At 39.2% G+C, this 15,799-nt stretch overlaps 1 protein-coding gene across 1 annotated transcript in view; it reads right to left on the bottom strand.

The window, feature by feature from the left end:
• Positions 1 to 396: 396 nt before the first annotated feature.
• Positions 397 to 15,799, bottom strand: part of ARGLU1 (arginine and glutamate rich 1) — a 28,974-nt gene continuing 13,571 nt past the window's right edge. The window contains exon 4 of the mRNA XM_043891755.1: positions 397 to 1,972. Within this exon, the coding sequence (XP_043747690.1) occupies positions 1,808 to 1,972 (165 nt within the window). The 3' untranslated portion in view covers positions 397 to 1,807. The remainder of the gene's footprint in view (positions 1,973 to 15,799) is intronic.

A 15,799-nucleotide genomic window follows, 5' to 3' on the forward strand; every position in this document is an offset into this window, starting at 1 on the left:
ACATTTGTATAGCAAAACAATTTTTAAATAAACATTTCCAAAAACTTGAATACACAACTTAGGAACAATGGATCTGCACCCCCCCCCAAAAAAAGTTACATTTAAAAAAGTGTTAAGAATCATAAAATAATTAAAGCTAACCTAATTTAGAGATTAAAAAAAGGATTCATATGCAACCTAAATTCTTTAGGGTAAATTAAGTGAATGTTTTATTAAGAGTAGAAGGTACCATGTTTACTAAAAGTCAGTTCTCACTACAGTTCATGCCTATTTAAAATTCTATCTTTAAAGATATTTAAACCTAGTTTATTGTTCCTTAGCACAATTAGACTCATGAAGAGCTCAAACTAAAGCATGCACACACAAAATAATCTAGCATTTAGTCATATCATTAACTTATGTTTTCCCTTTTAAAAGACTGGTCAAACTGTCTCAAAAATATTGGAAGGTTTCTCTACTTTGATGACATATCTATGTATCTCAGGCAGCTTTTTTATATCCATCTCCTTTTCTTGAATAAATGTTGTAATGCCAGTTGACTTAAACATATGTAAAGATAAATGAGGCAGATTCTAGTGTATAAAAGTCATTTATAAGATACCACATGCAAAAACAAAAGAAAAACTTTTAAGTTGAAATGTGTTTTCCCAAAAATAAATGTGCAGGTACCCTCCACTGAGGGCGATCTGACCACCTCAGCCTTTTGTAAAAGAACAGAGCTAAGTTCTTTCTGATGGCCCACTGTGAAAATAATTTAAGATACTGTAAATTTTAGAAGCATTTTTCTAGCCTTTATTAAGTGTAATTTGTGGTGATAATACTTATTATCCTAAAATAGAGGTGCAGGATTGAGAATTTCAATCTTTTTCTGGGTGCTTAATCTTTCTTAAAGGTAATACTGCTGCCATAATTTCTTGTGTCAGCATAAATTAGGTATTTGTAAAAATAGCCATTAAATACTAATTCTCAAGTATATTTAAAGTACATATAAATCCTATGTTAAAAGTATAAGCTAGAAGAAATATATAGCATAGTCCTAGGATTTCTAGATTGTTGACATCAAAAAGTAAACCACCCTCTTTAAGACTTAACAGAACTTTAAAAAAAATTGCTTCAACATATGAATTTAAGACTTTTACTTTATTCAGCAAAATCATTTATTTACACAGTGGGGAATGCTGGTTTGATTCTGTCAATGAAATAAAAACAAGGTGAACAGAGACAATACTGAATTGTATATGTATTTTGTACCAGAGCTGACCAACTGTTTCCTTACCTGTGTCAGGAACACCAAGAGCAACGGTATCACGAGACACTGGTTAACAATACACCACAAAGGTCCAGTGACACCCTGGGGCTTCCAATGCAATCACCAACTTTTTCTTTTTTTATAAATATATAAAAAAACAAAAAGTCAGCAAAACCAGCATTATGATGTAGTAAACAGAGTATAACTCTAAAGTCAGTGGGTCAGTAAAAACCTTATCAGACCATCCATAGTTTACCAGTGATCTGTTCTTCCTCAGACCACTAACACAACAGTCCAACAGGTGAAAAATAGATCGCTTTTTAGAAGGTACCAATGATCTGATAAGGATCTGACTTAATGGACGTTAAGAGGGGGTTGGGGGGGGGGGGGCGGGGGGAAAAAAGGAACTGTGTAGAGCATAGCCCCTATTAAAACAAGCTAACTTTCCAGATTTTCCAAATTAAAAAAACAAAAACAAAACAAAAAAAACCACTTCAACATGAAGCTACCATACAAAGTTTTTCCATATTTCTTTGTAAAAAGTTCAGAGTTTGCAGTCTAATCCTGGGTTTTTAATGAGAAGGACAGTTTCGGCCTGGACTTCCCCTTGCCCAGGATAATTTTTTGTTCTTCTTTTTGTTGACGCTGTCGCTCTTGTTCTAGTTTCATCCTTTCCTCATGAATCTTTCTTTGTTCTTCAACAATTCTCAACTGTTCTTCAGCCTGTAAGTTCAAAGTAAAAAATTAGAATCTTATCTTTTATTTGTAATATTCTGACAAGTTAATCAAAAGGGGTATACAAAAGTATATGTTTAAAAAAATCTTGCCACAGATGACATATAAGGTATCAGGGAAAAATACTGACGAAGTAGAAAAGAACTCCTTATAAATTATTCCAACATTTTCCAATATTGTTTTTTATGAAAAATACATGAACAAATCGTTAAGAAAGCACGTGAACATTTTGAAGATGAAAAGAAGTTTCTATAATCATGCCTTGAGCTCAGTATACATTTTGTCCTATTACCTATTTTTATTTACCATTTTAGTAACCGGACTAACAAACTGTCAATTACAAATCGAGGCATGAATTCTAAAGAGTATGCTATCTACCAATTTGTTTTAATTAAATTTGTAATTAGAAAGGCATAAAAAGATCCTCAATGGTGCTACATTATACTGTCATATTGACAACCAAAAAATAATAAACTTTTTTCTGGAGAGAAAAACAACAGAACCTTTCTGACTTGGCTGACTATAAAATGTGAATTTCAATCAGTTCAGTTCAGTTCAGTCGCTCAGCTGTGTCTGACTTTGCGACCCCATGGACTGCAGCATGCAAGGCTTCCCTGTCCTTCACCAACTCCTGGAGCTTGCTCAAACTCATGTCCATCGAGTCAGTGATGCCATCCAACCATCTCATCCTCTGTTGTCCCCTTCTCCTGCCTTCAATCTTTACCAGCATCAGGGTCTTTTCCAATGAGTCAGTTCTTTGAATCAGGTGGCCCAAGTATTAGGAGTTTCAGCTTCAGCATCAGTCCTTCCAATGAATATTCAGGACTGATTTCCTTTAGGAAGGACTGGTTTGATCTCCTTGCAGTCCAATTTCAAGAAAATTAACCAGAAGGTTTATCTTTAACCTAAAGGTATATCTCCTGGTCGGGAAGATTCCCTAGAGAAGGGATAGGCTACCCACGCCAGTATTCTTGAGATTCCTTGGCTATTTTCAATAGACACCAATAAAATTAATTCCTGCAAATGCCTTCAACACCTTCAGTCTCAAGCAACCAACTTCCTGTGTTCTCTACAGATTTCCTCTCTGCACCAAGAAAATGCAGGCCATTCTCACCAGCTCCTTCCTCCTCAAGCCGCTCTTCTCTCCAGAGATACCACATCCACTTCCTTAAACTCTCAACTAGGTGCAATTCCACTCCACTCTCCCCCAGGGGACATCAGGTAGTGTGTGGTGGTGACTTGAGTCATCACGACTGGGGGATCGCTGCTGGCATCTCGTGGGTAGGAAACAGACTGCCAAACACCCTACAAGGCACAGGACAGCCCCCACAACAAACAACTGTCTAACTCCTAAGTTTAAGAGTGCCAAGGTTTGGAAAACCTGCTCTAACCCTTGACTTCTGAATCTCAGTTATCACTGAGTTGTCCTTTTTTCCCTATCTGACCTTGATCGTAAAATAATTCACTACGTTATCTGAATGCCTTTATATTTCCAAAGTCAAAAATTCATTGCTTTCGTCTCCATTATTTTCCTGAAATTGCTTTCTAGATGGCCAGGGCATGGCACATGCAGCTGAATCAAGGTGTAGTAAAGACTCTCAGGGTGCATGCCTGTGCTTCGGAAACTTTCACCAATACAAACATCCCTAAGGTTCTAACTCAGCCTCGAGGAAAGCATATTAGAAAGAACCCTGGGGATTGAAGGATTTTATATCACAACCTCAACAACCCACTTGAGAAATTTATGAAAAGCACTTTGACACTATCTACCCCAAACTACATTTTCATAGCACTTTTATATCCAGCAATTTCATTTTCTACTAGTTTTATTCTATAAATATACTTGCATACATGCAAAATTGAACAAATTTATTGCAACATGGTTTGTGAAAGACTGGAAAAACCCTATAAAAGAAAATACTGTGTAGCTGTTAAATCCAGAATCATGTGATATTACCTAATCAAAGAAATTGAACAAGATTTAAAAAGCAACTTCCTTCACAGACAGAAGTATTCCAACTGTACTGAAATTAACTTCAGATCTGAGTGAAGAAGAAGAAAAGGTTCGTTTTCATTAAGTCTGCAGATACAGGCAAGGGCACAGCCTACGCAGCTGGGAGCATGACAAGGCTGGGGAGGCGCAGCACTGAGGCGCGATGCCCGGGGCCAGCGGAGCGCGGCGCCTCGCCAGCCCCAGACGGCACGATTCTCTCAGCCGTGAAGCACATCTCTCCTGTCCTCATGCACACACACACTCCTAGTTTGTCATTACGGCTTTAAACCAAGCATATTTTTTGGCAAAAAAAGAAAAAAGAATTTTCAATAAACGTATCATGGTAATCATTTCATAAGCCAGATGTTTAGGCTATACACTAACCCATACAGTGCTGTATGTCAACTGTATCTCAACAGAACTGCAAGAAGAAAATAGAGAGTAACAAAACAGACATTTTCAAATAAAACAGTGCAGAAATAAGTGTCTTTGTGTAAAGAACATGTATGCCAAAATGTGGCCTGAAATAAGTTTTTTAACAATTGTAATATATTAAGGAAGGCTCCCTATTTGTAAAACACTCAAGGCTTTTGTAAAACACAGAAGAATTTGACATGCATAAAAGTTGGTTTTTAAGATTCAGTACTTCAATAATCTTGGGGAAATCTTAATTTTTTTTGGCCCTTATATATAAATAATGACTCCAATAGCAATGACAATAACAATGAAATGATCACAGAGTAATTATATCATAGGGTAATTACAAGATGAAATAAGATAATTATGAGAGCACACGGTAAAGTACAATACTTTATAAATGCTAGAAGTTATCCTCTAAGCCAAACAAAAAATATCTGAGGCCTAAGTACAGTGACCAAAGAAGAAAAACCATTATTTTAGCTCTAAAATAAGAAAATTATGTTGAACTGATAAAATTACAAAGTCCTTTTCAACTGCAAGTTAACAAGTATGTTGGTAAATTGATAAACCCTGACAATAAAGTACATTTCATATTAAAAAAGGCCAGTTGAGAAAAACCAGTGCTCGCTCATGTTAACGCAGTGGCGTTTAGGAGATGAAGCCTGCCCGTCCCCTGCGTGTGGCGGGCTCCACGGCCGCCTGGCCAGGGCTTGCTCGGAGCCGTGCAGCCCTCTCAGGTAACTGGCCTGCTGCACTGTCTCTCACGACCCCGTCTGCAGGCAAGTGCACACGACCCCTCTCCCCTCTTCATTTCCAATGTGCGCAGAAGAAACCACTATTCCAGAGGAGGGGGAGGGCACGCACAGGCGTGTTCACACCGAGGGACAGCACCAAGTCCTCTCACACCACGGCGCCCGGAGAGAAAGGTCCACACTGACGATGCCAGTCGTCACAGCGGGGCCAGCCTTCCCGGCCACTGCACCCAGGGCCCTGCTAGGTCTCAGAAAGGTTTTCAACCCTCACCCCATTCAAAAGAACGACTGCTGAGATGAAATACACAAAAGCAGAGTATACTGCCATAATAGCAGGGTCTACCTAGCCCCTCTCCCAGGATCTTTTGTCTCCCTGTCCCTCTTTAGCCAGAGCTTCTATTACCTTTTTAATTAACTCCTTTCTAAGCATTCTCCTTACACTGTCTGCAATTTTGGTTCAAGGTTCTTAGCTACAATTTCTTTAGCAAATAGTGATACTGAAAACCATCACTCTCTACTTGGAATACATATGAATTTTTATGAAATATGTATCAGGAGTGATAACAGGAATAATGGGGAAAAAAAAATTACAATTAGGAATCATGCCCCTAACTTGGAAATGTGAATTTCTGCATTTTAACCTTCCAAAGCATATGTTTCACTCTGCCATTTTGCAATTTTAACACACCCTCCCCTGTATTAACAAGTATAACATAGGTTCCATTTTAGATTAAAAAATGAGTAAAAAATATTAAAAAGAAAATCTGATGTAATTAGTTTTGACCCTTAGCAAACTATTTTATGTTATTCATGCACAAGGCCAAAAAAAAAAAAAAAAAAAAGGTTGGGGGGGGGGGGACAGGGAGCTTGAAAAAAGTAATACCCTCTTTCCCCCCAGGGGCCCATGTTAATTTAGTTATTCTGACTGACACCTTCTGAGGATATATACCATCACTGTATCATTAGCTACTCATCTAAAAAGAAATAGTAACCACCCTCCATCTAGTCCCCTTTCTGCTCAGTTTAATTCCCCTTTGCTACCTTTGTAACAAACATACTTTCCAAACTTCAATGTTAGATAACATCTCCTCTCTCATTTTACCTGAAGTACAAACAATTGCGTCAAGAACTGCCTGGTAATTGAGCATGGTATGAAACACTGGGTACAGAAATCACTGCCTTCCAGATCTCTGGAGAGGCTGCTCGTCATTACTGCCAAAAGAGATAGCTGACACTTTCAGGATTCCACCACTCGTGTCTTAAAATTTCACAAAAAAGAAACTGTACTCTTCTAGATGCACTTCTTTTAATTTTGCGCCCTAAATTCTCTGTTCTTTTACTCAGTTCTTTTGCTTGTCTTGTTCAATACTCATCCCTTTTGTGAGTTTTCCTTCAATGCCTGGTGACACCTGGTTCTTAGCATGATCACATCCAGCCTTCCAGGTTCCTAGTGCAGACTTCCTTCTCTTGCATTTCCTCTTCTTCCTCCCTCTGCACACCCTCACCACTCACCGAGTTCAGCTATTCTCTTTACTATTTCTATTTCCACCTTATCAAGTGCCCACCTTTTCACTGACCTCAGTGGCTTTCTTGTTTCTATAGCCTCTGTCCTTCACACCACATCGCACAATGTCCATACATTTAATGTTCACAGTTTTTAAAAAAACTGTTGCCGAAAATACAACATAATTAAATCAGTTTTCTACTTTATCATCTGGGAACAAGCCTCTCAATGCCTGAAAACCCTAACTTGCCCACCATCCCATCTCAAATTAAGATATTTAAACTGACCTTTAAATGTGATGCCATATCATGTTTTCCCATCTCTTAAAATGTATAAACATGTCATTACTAGTCAACTTACACACACTCAGCTCTATTACAAATGTTCCGTTCTCTTTACAACTGTTAGTTTCCGGTAGGCACTATAACATATTACCACAAACTGGATAGCTTAAAACGACAGAAGTGAATCCAGCAGGCAGTTATCACTGCAGCAGAATCAAGGTGCTGACATTCCAGGGCCACATTCCTTCCGCCAGGATCTTTCCATCTCTGTTCTGACTTCACACCACCTTTTCATCTGTTATGGAGTCTGAAAGTCTTTTGCCACGGTGTCTTCTCTATCAGTCCGTGTTGGCAGTGCTTCTGCTGATCTCCTAGGCACATCTGGCCATGAGCCAACAGGCTCTTCCACGGGTCCTTCTTGGATAATCTCACCTACTCCTGGCTTCTGCTAAAATGGCTGAGGTAGCCTCTGAGTTACATGCATAACCTTTTCAGCATTAGGAAGATGTCCAGTCATACCCTTGGCCTTCTTTCTAGAACAAGCATCAAGTTCTCATCTATTTTACTTCCTGGTTCTTTGCTCAATTTCTCTCTTCTTTCATTTTACATAAATTATGAGCAGAAACAAGACTGCACTTTACTTACAAGTATCTTCAATCATACATGAAGATCATCATTACGTAAGTTCTGCCTCTCACACAACTGTAGGATACAATCCAGCTGGGTTTTCTCCCACTATATAATAAGGAATTCCTTGCCTCTAGTTTCCATTAACATGTTATTTCTTTTCTTCCCACCCCTAACCAGAAGTGCCCAGAGGCACTTTATAAAGTCCATATTCCTACCTAGAGTCTCTCAAAAGCAGTCCAGGCATTTTCTATCATGTGCCTCAAAATTCTTCCAGCCTCTATCCACTGTCCAATTCCAAAAATATGCCCACATTTTAAGGTAACAAGTTAGCACAAACTAGGTAGGCTGAAAACAACACAAAGTTCACCTAAGGGTTGGAAATAGAAAATCAGCATTGCTAGGCCACACCAAGGTGTTGGCAGCTGTGCTCCCTCACAAAGGTCTAGGGGAGTCCACTGCAAGCTTCTTCCTGCTCCTGGGGGGTGCGAGGAGGACTTCTTGCATTCTGACCACATCACTCTTGTCTTCAAGGCTAGTATCTTTCCATCTCTTGTGTGTTTTGTGGTAAAACCTCTTCTAGCTCCCTCTTGAAAGGATACATGTGAAGGCATTCAGTTCAGCTCAGTCGCTCAGTTGTGTCTGACTCTGCAACCCCATGGACTGCAGCACACCAGGCCTCCCTGTCCATCACCAACTCCCAGTTTACTCAAACTCAAGTCCATGGAGTCAGTGATGAGTCGGTGAATGCCTGAAGGCATTCAGGGCACAGTAATAAACCAGGATAGACTTTCCACCTCAAGACCCTGAACTTTTATCTGTAAAACTCTTCATCTGTCATATAAGATAACATTCCTAAGTTTTGGGGATTAGAACACGGATATCTTTTTTTAGGGGGCTGGAGGTATTTTTCAGTCTACTATACAAACATTAAAAAGTGCTTTTGGTTCAAGATGGCAGAGTAAAAGGACGTGCACTCATCTGCGAGAGCAACAAAACTTTAACTAGCTGTACAACAACCATCAAGAGGACACTGGAGCCCACCAAAAAAAGACCCCCCACGTCCAAAGACAAAGACGCCGCAGTCAGATGGTAGGAGGGGCGCAATCACCATAAAATCAAACCCCATACTTGCCAGGTGGATGATACACAGACTGGAGACCAATAATACCCAAGACGATCTCCCACTGTTGTGAAGGTTCTGAACCCCACGTCAGGGTTCCCAGCCTGGGATCCAACAAAGGGACTGGGAATCCCCAGGGAATCTGGCCTTGAGGGTCAACAGGATTTGATCATAGGCCTCCCAGGAGACTGTGGGAAACAGGGACTCCAGTCTTGGAGAGCACAAATAAAACTTTGCACACACCAAGACCTAGAGAAGAGGAACAGTGACCCCACACGAGACTGAACCAAAGCTACCTGCTACTGTTGGAGGGCCTCCCGTGGAGGCGTGGGTCGCCAGGGGCTCACCACAGGGGCATTATTACAGGGGCACTGGAGGGTCCCCTGTAGTGTAACCCCCCTGGGAGTCTGCCATTAACCCTACCATAGAGCCCTGGAGACCCCAGGGTTGGGTCAGCTCAGGCCAAACAACTACCAGGGACAGAGTGTGACACCCCACCCCCCGAGCAGCAGATAATCAGATTAAAGCTTTACTGAGCAAGGCCCTGCCCACCAGAGCAAGACCCAGTTTTTCCCACCACCCATTCCTCCCATCAGGAAGCTTACACAAGCCCCTTAGCTTCCTCCATCAGAAGGCAGACAGAAGCAGCAAGAAGCACAGTCTCACAGCGGCTAAAACAAAAACCATATTACAGAAAGTTAATCATGATGACAGAGCAGAAAGTTATGTCCCAGATGAAGGGAAAAGATAAAATCCCAGAAAAACAACTAATGAAGTGGAGATAGGCAACCTTCTAGAAAAAGAATTCGGAATGATGATAGTGAAGATGATCCAGGATCACAGAAAAAGAATGGAGGCAAAGATTAAGAAGATGCAAGAAACGTTTACCAAAGACCTACAAGAACTAAAGAACAAATAGAGATGAATAATACATTAGAAAGAATTAACAGCAGAATAATTGAGGCAGAACGGATAAATGGAGGACAGATGGTGGAAATCAGTGTTGCAGAATACAGAAAAAAGAATGAAAGAACTGAAGATGGCCGAAGAGACCTCTGGGACAACCTGAGGATAATTAAATGCACCAACATTTGCATTACAAGGGTCCCAAGAAGGAGATGGGAGAGAGAAAGGACTTAAGAAAATATTTGAAGCGATAATGGCTAAAAATTTCCTGAACATGGGAAAGGAAATTCAACCAAGTCCAGGAAGCACAGAGTCCCAGGAAAGATAAACTCAAGGAGGTGTCTCACAATGAGACACACAGTAATCAAACTGACAAAAATTAAAAGACAGAGATAAAATATTAAAAGCAACAAGGGAAAAATGAGAAATAACATACAAGGGAACTCCCATCAGGCTATCAGCTGATTTCTCAACAGAAACTCTATAAGACAGAAGGGAATGGCATGATGTATTTAAAGTGATGAAAGGGAAAAACCTACAACCAAGAATACTCAACCCTGCATGACTCTTGTTCAGATTTGATGGAGAAATTGAAAGCTTTCCAGACAAGCAAAAGTTCAGAGAATTCAGCATCACCAAACCAGCTTTACAACGAATGCTAAAGGAACTTCTCCAGGAAGGAAACACAAAGGAAAAGACACACAGAAAATAAACCCAAAACAATTAAGAAAATGGTAACAGGATCACAAATATCAATAACTATGTTAAATGTAAACATATTAAATGCACCAACCAAAAGACAGACTGACTGACTGAGGGGATGAAGACATGTGTATGCACATACTTCCACTTACCACATCACTCTGCCTAACACCCCAAATTGTATGTGATTATTTTATATTGTTAAGTTAAACATGTTCCTATTGTGGCTTGTAATTGTAATTATCTTTATTTGGGGGGGGGGGCGGTCTGGTACTGATTGCGAAAACTGATAAAACATTTTTACTATTATGATTATGTAACTATTACTCAATACCACTGTATCATGATTGGTCAACAGAAAAATAACAGAACTCTGTATCATCAAAACTAGAATCTAATAGAAAAACCTGTAAACATTTTTTAAAATCCACATGTATATCAGAATTATCTTGAAATTTTTTTGAAAAATATGCTCAGGAATTGCCTTTTCTCCAGAGCTCCAGATATGTTTCTAATGAGCAGTCACGTTTAAACAACTGGACTATACTTTTACATTTATCTAGTTTGTTTCTATTTTTCTATTTCATATTCAGCACTCCCATTTCATTTAGTTTGTTCTCCAATTTCTCAATCTCTCTTTCTGGTGTTCTTTTTCAAGGCTTTATCAAGTATAGTTAAAAAGTTTTTGTATACATACATAGTACACATAACATATATTTTAGAAAACTTTTTGACTTTTTGCCTAAAAAATTATGACACTGTGATTCCACTTGTCTTGGTATGAATGGAATGCTAGATTTCTAATTAAAAAATAGATATGCAACAAGCAACAAAGGTTTATTACTGTATAGCATAGAGAAAGATAGTCAATAGCTTGTAATAACCTGTGATGGAAATAATTTCAAAACTAATATATGTGTACATGTGTACCCGAAGCACCCTGCTTGGCACCTGAAACACTGAGAGTAACTATATTCAATACATACACACACACACTTTAAAAAAGCGCTTTCCTGCACCTTTCTAAAAACTCTGTTTTAGAGCCTCTCCTGAAACTGCAAAGTAAGATCTGGTTTACTTTAAGAATATGGGTACATTTCATATATAGTAAACAATGGTACTATTTTTTAAATCTCTCAAACTGGTGAGATACCAACTGTCATGCAGCACAATGAACATGGGAAATCTCCCTTTCCGATAAGGGGGAAAGGAGAAAACTATTTCAACATTAAGGAGAGGAAATATACGATAGAGCTACAATTTTAGGGAACCATCTGAGGGTCATTTTTCCTACTGACATAACCTCCTAGAACATTTTATTCCATGCCAACACCTATCACCTTCATTTAGTTTGTTTCCCTTTCTGAATAAGTAAGATTCATATACATTTCAGAATAGTATCTGGGCTCTTCCCAGACATATCACTAAAAAACAGTGCAAAGACGACGACTTTCACACAGTTTTTAAGTATTATTTTAACACTGAAGAAAATTAAAATTCTCCATCTCATCATGCTAACAGCCTTGCAAATATTTGATGATAGTTGTGCACTGCCAATACTAACCCAAGAACTGAACCCAATCTGCCAAAAAGCCAAGCCAAGTCAATTCACATTCTGGTTAATTTTCATTCGATTTTATAAATCAAGTATGTATGTCAGTTAATATATTGTGTCCTTATGAACAGATAAAATAAAGTATCTTGATAATGTGGAATCAAAATAAGCAAAAATTACTCTTGGTCTAGACCACTTAACATGATTATCACATATGAGAGCCCAGCGCTTAGCTAATGTGTTCCTTATCATAGACATTACTGGGATCTATCTCTGTAGTTTTGTCACGAGGACCTACTAAAAAGTTAGTCTAAGTGTGGCTTAAGTTTACTTTCTTTACTAGTTACTCTTACATGATCACAATGGTGACATGTATTTCTTGGACAAAATGTAGACACTGGAGAAAAGTATAAAATCACTTACAAGCCTACCAATTAGATCTATTCTCAGCACTTTGGCATATTTTTCTATTAAATGTGCAAATGTACATTTCAAATTAGGAAAATCAAAGTATGTATGTAAGTTTTGTATTTAGCTACTTTCCCCGTATTACGTAGGTTTGATCCCTGGGTTGGCAAGATCCCTTGGGAAGGAAATGACAACCCATTCCAGTATTCTTGCCTGGAGAAGCCCATGGACAGAGGAGCCTGGTGGGATACAGTCCATGAGGTTGCAAAGAGTTGGAAAGGACTGAGCAACTGATCTTAACTGAAAATGGTCATGCCCATTTCCATTCCCAGGACAGCGCTCTGCACAAAGGGTCCCTATGACCACAACCCTGCCAGCAGCACTGGGCACTGACACGAGGAAAAGACCTTCAAATGTGGCACGTCGTGTCAGAGAAAGAGCAGAGAGAGGGCCATTTCTTTGTTTCCCTACTAAGAAGGGGTTTTATGGAACCCATTACACCTACTCTCCCATCACTTATCACACAGCTTGCTACTCACAAAGTGCTTTTACTACCACAACTACTACTGCTCTTCCCATTATTCCAAGAGATCCCCCAAAGAGATTTCTCCAATTCTACTTCCCTACAGGCCTTTGCTCTACACTTCGTTTCCTCACACTCTTGTCCTCATTCTAACTGTCCATCAGGGTCCAGATCCGGGGTCTCTCTTCCAGAAGGTTCTCAGGGCAATTATGTCAGTTGTCTCACATAATTCATACTCCTTACCCGGCAGTTCCATATTATTAGTTGACTTTTCTTGGAACTGTCCTTGTCTCCACAATTAATACATTAAAGTTTTTAAGAGACTTGACTCTTTTTTTATCTCCATATTGCTCTTTATACATTATATCTATCATTTTAACAAGATTTTCAATATATTCCATGTAGAATTCCCTAGTAATGCCTGACTCGTTGTGACTCCATGGACTGTAGCCTGCCAGCCTCCTCTAGTCCTGGGATTTCCCAGGCAAGAATACTGAGTGGGTTCCCATTTCCTTCTCCAGGGGATCTTCCTGACCCAGGGATTGAACCTGTGTCTCCTGCGTTAGCAGGCAAGTTCCTTACAACTGAGCCACCAAGTAAGCCTATTTCTTAGTAAATATGTAAGAAGATTAAAGAACTGTACTCAAAATTCAGAGGAAGAGGAGAGAAAACAAAAATTAAAGAAACTCAATGTTTTATAAAATATACATTCTGTCTCTTCCTACACAAAGGATACTCTACTTTCCCTGCAAGGAAATGTTCACCAAGAGAATAAACAAAAATTAATCTTTTCCAACATGAACAGTAACTTATACTTGCAACTTTACCGAACCCAAGAAACAAATGAACTAATTGTGTCCAAATTCTTACCAACTTTCCTGAAATTCAAGCTTCTTTCCCTGTAGGATACCTTTCTTCCCACCCAAGTTTCACTGGCAATATGCGGTTAACAGTAGTGTCACGGAACAATCTGTTAATGCTGCCCTGGAGCAGCACTGGTCTAAGTATGGTCCAGGGACCCAGGACCGCGCAAACTCACTGACCCACAAGAGAGAAGCCAGTAAGCATTTCAGCAACTTCTACAGCACTCTCACCTCATTTTTTTAATAATGCATCTTAACTGTTGTTTTGCAAAAATAGGGGTCTGAGGCAAACCAGAATTAGAAGACAAAAATAAAATCTGGCCAGTTTTACTACCACTTGAGAAGCTGCTCCAGAGTATGTTTGGCTCATCCTTTCCCAGTAATGACAAACAGAAGACTCTGAATTTATGGCTCATGTGGGTAAACACTCCTAGAGGAACACCGGACCCTGAGCTGTCCCTAGGCACCCAGACAGCCCAGGTCAGGAGGGATCAGGAATTTGGCAGCATATACCTACTTCAAGAGTCACCATCCAGCGTTTCAGGCCATCCACAACCCAAACCCATTTACTATCCAATCTCTTACACCATGTTCTAAAAGGAATGCCACCTCACCTGCTGGGTAATTTTGCTTCAGTGTTTCAACCTAAACTACACTGCTCCTGTCTTCTGCAAATATTCATGCCTTACAAACCAGACTGCATGTACCATTCAAAGCTCAACTTGCAAAACTAAATTTAAGAGGCACACTTCCAACTTACACTCTCTATTTGTACTGAGATTTCCTTATGTGGAATTATTTAAAAAAAAAAAATGATCACATACTTGTTCATCAGCATACAGTGATACACCTTACTATAACTTCTCATCCACTTCACATTCATGGTGTCTTTTCTACCTAAGCAGATTTTAATGTCTTTTCCTTGGTAAAGCGGAAGTGAGTCTTCCCCTTTCCCTGTGGCTTTCACTTTAACCAGGACAGTGATATTAAGTAAGAGTCCTTATGTCAAGCTCGGTAAGTTGTTCAGAGTATTTCGAGTTTGGCTCTTACGTGGGGTACATTATCTTGTAAAAGATCATGCTCTAGGACCAACTGCTGGTGGTTTCACTGTCACATTCTTACGCATTATAAACAAGTAGTTGCGGTCTTCCCTCACCCCCACCTGGCCATAACGATCCACCTCTAAGTGCTTGTCCCACTCTTCGACCCCATGAACTGCAGCATGCCAGGCTTCCTTGTCCTTCACTATCTCTCGGAGTTTGCCCAAACTCAAATTGCTTATACACTCCCAGATCTTTTTCTGTGCCTTTATAAACACAGTCACAGAATTTGTTTTTTTCTAAACCACTTAAATGGAACCTACATCTTGCTTCCCCCCCAGTCTACAGCATAACTTAGTAGCAAATGTTTTCCTGTGGCTATATTATTCACAACCATTTCTAACTAGGCAAATCCTGTCTACAACCAAAAGTCCCTCTTGGGCCATGTTTTCATTCCTGGGCAGGAACCACCACTAATGCTCATTCATCGTTATGTTCATGTCCTTCCATCCTTGATTTATATTCTTACTTTGAAGTAGAGTTCCTATGTGCCATCTGTATAAGAAAGTTTTCCCTTATAGTGTCTGACTATCCTTTTTTGTTTTTATTTATACCTATATTCCTTTAATTCTAGCTTTCTTTTTCATCATACTGAGTATGCTTCAAAATATATTCACACTTTTAAGTGGGAAAATCCTACTACAACAAAAACTTGATCTACTTTTAAATGCTAGTATATGCTACAAACACAAAAAAACTGGAGTACTAAAACAGAATGGGAAAGAAAAACAGAAGTGATGTGCATTAGCTTTTCTATTAAAAAATCTACTTTGGTATTCTTATGTTGACTTGAATGAAATGTAAAAATTGTATCTCCTTTCATATGCCTATTTCATAATGCAATTATTTAAGTCTCTATTCCTTGTTAGATTATAAACTTGAAAAACACAGAACACTTACTAACTGGGTACACTTTATCAAATACTGTATAATTCTGTCTAGTAATTGATAACAGCAACTTATGCCAAGTGAAATATTGCATATTAGTGCGTGTAAATACCTTCAGACTTTTGCTTTTGTGTTGTAGGTAGAGAAGAAATGTGAATGAGGTTAGG

Source organism: Cervus elaphus, chromosome 30 (genome assembly GCF_910594005.1).
Source record: "Cervus elaphus chromosome 30, mCerEla1.1, whole genome shotgun sequence".
Taxonomy (NCBI): Eukaryota; Metazoa; Chordata; class Mammalia; order Artiodactyla; family Cervidae; genus Cervus; species Cervus elaphus.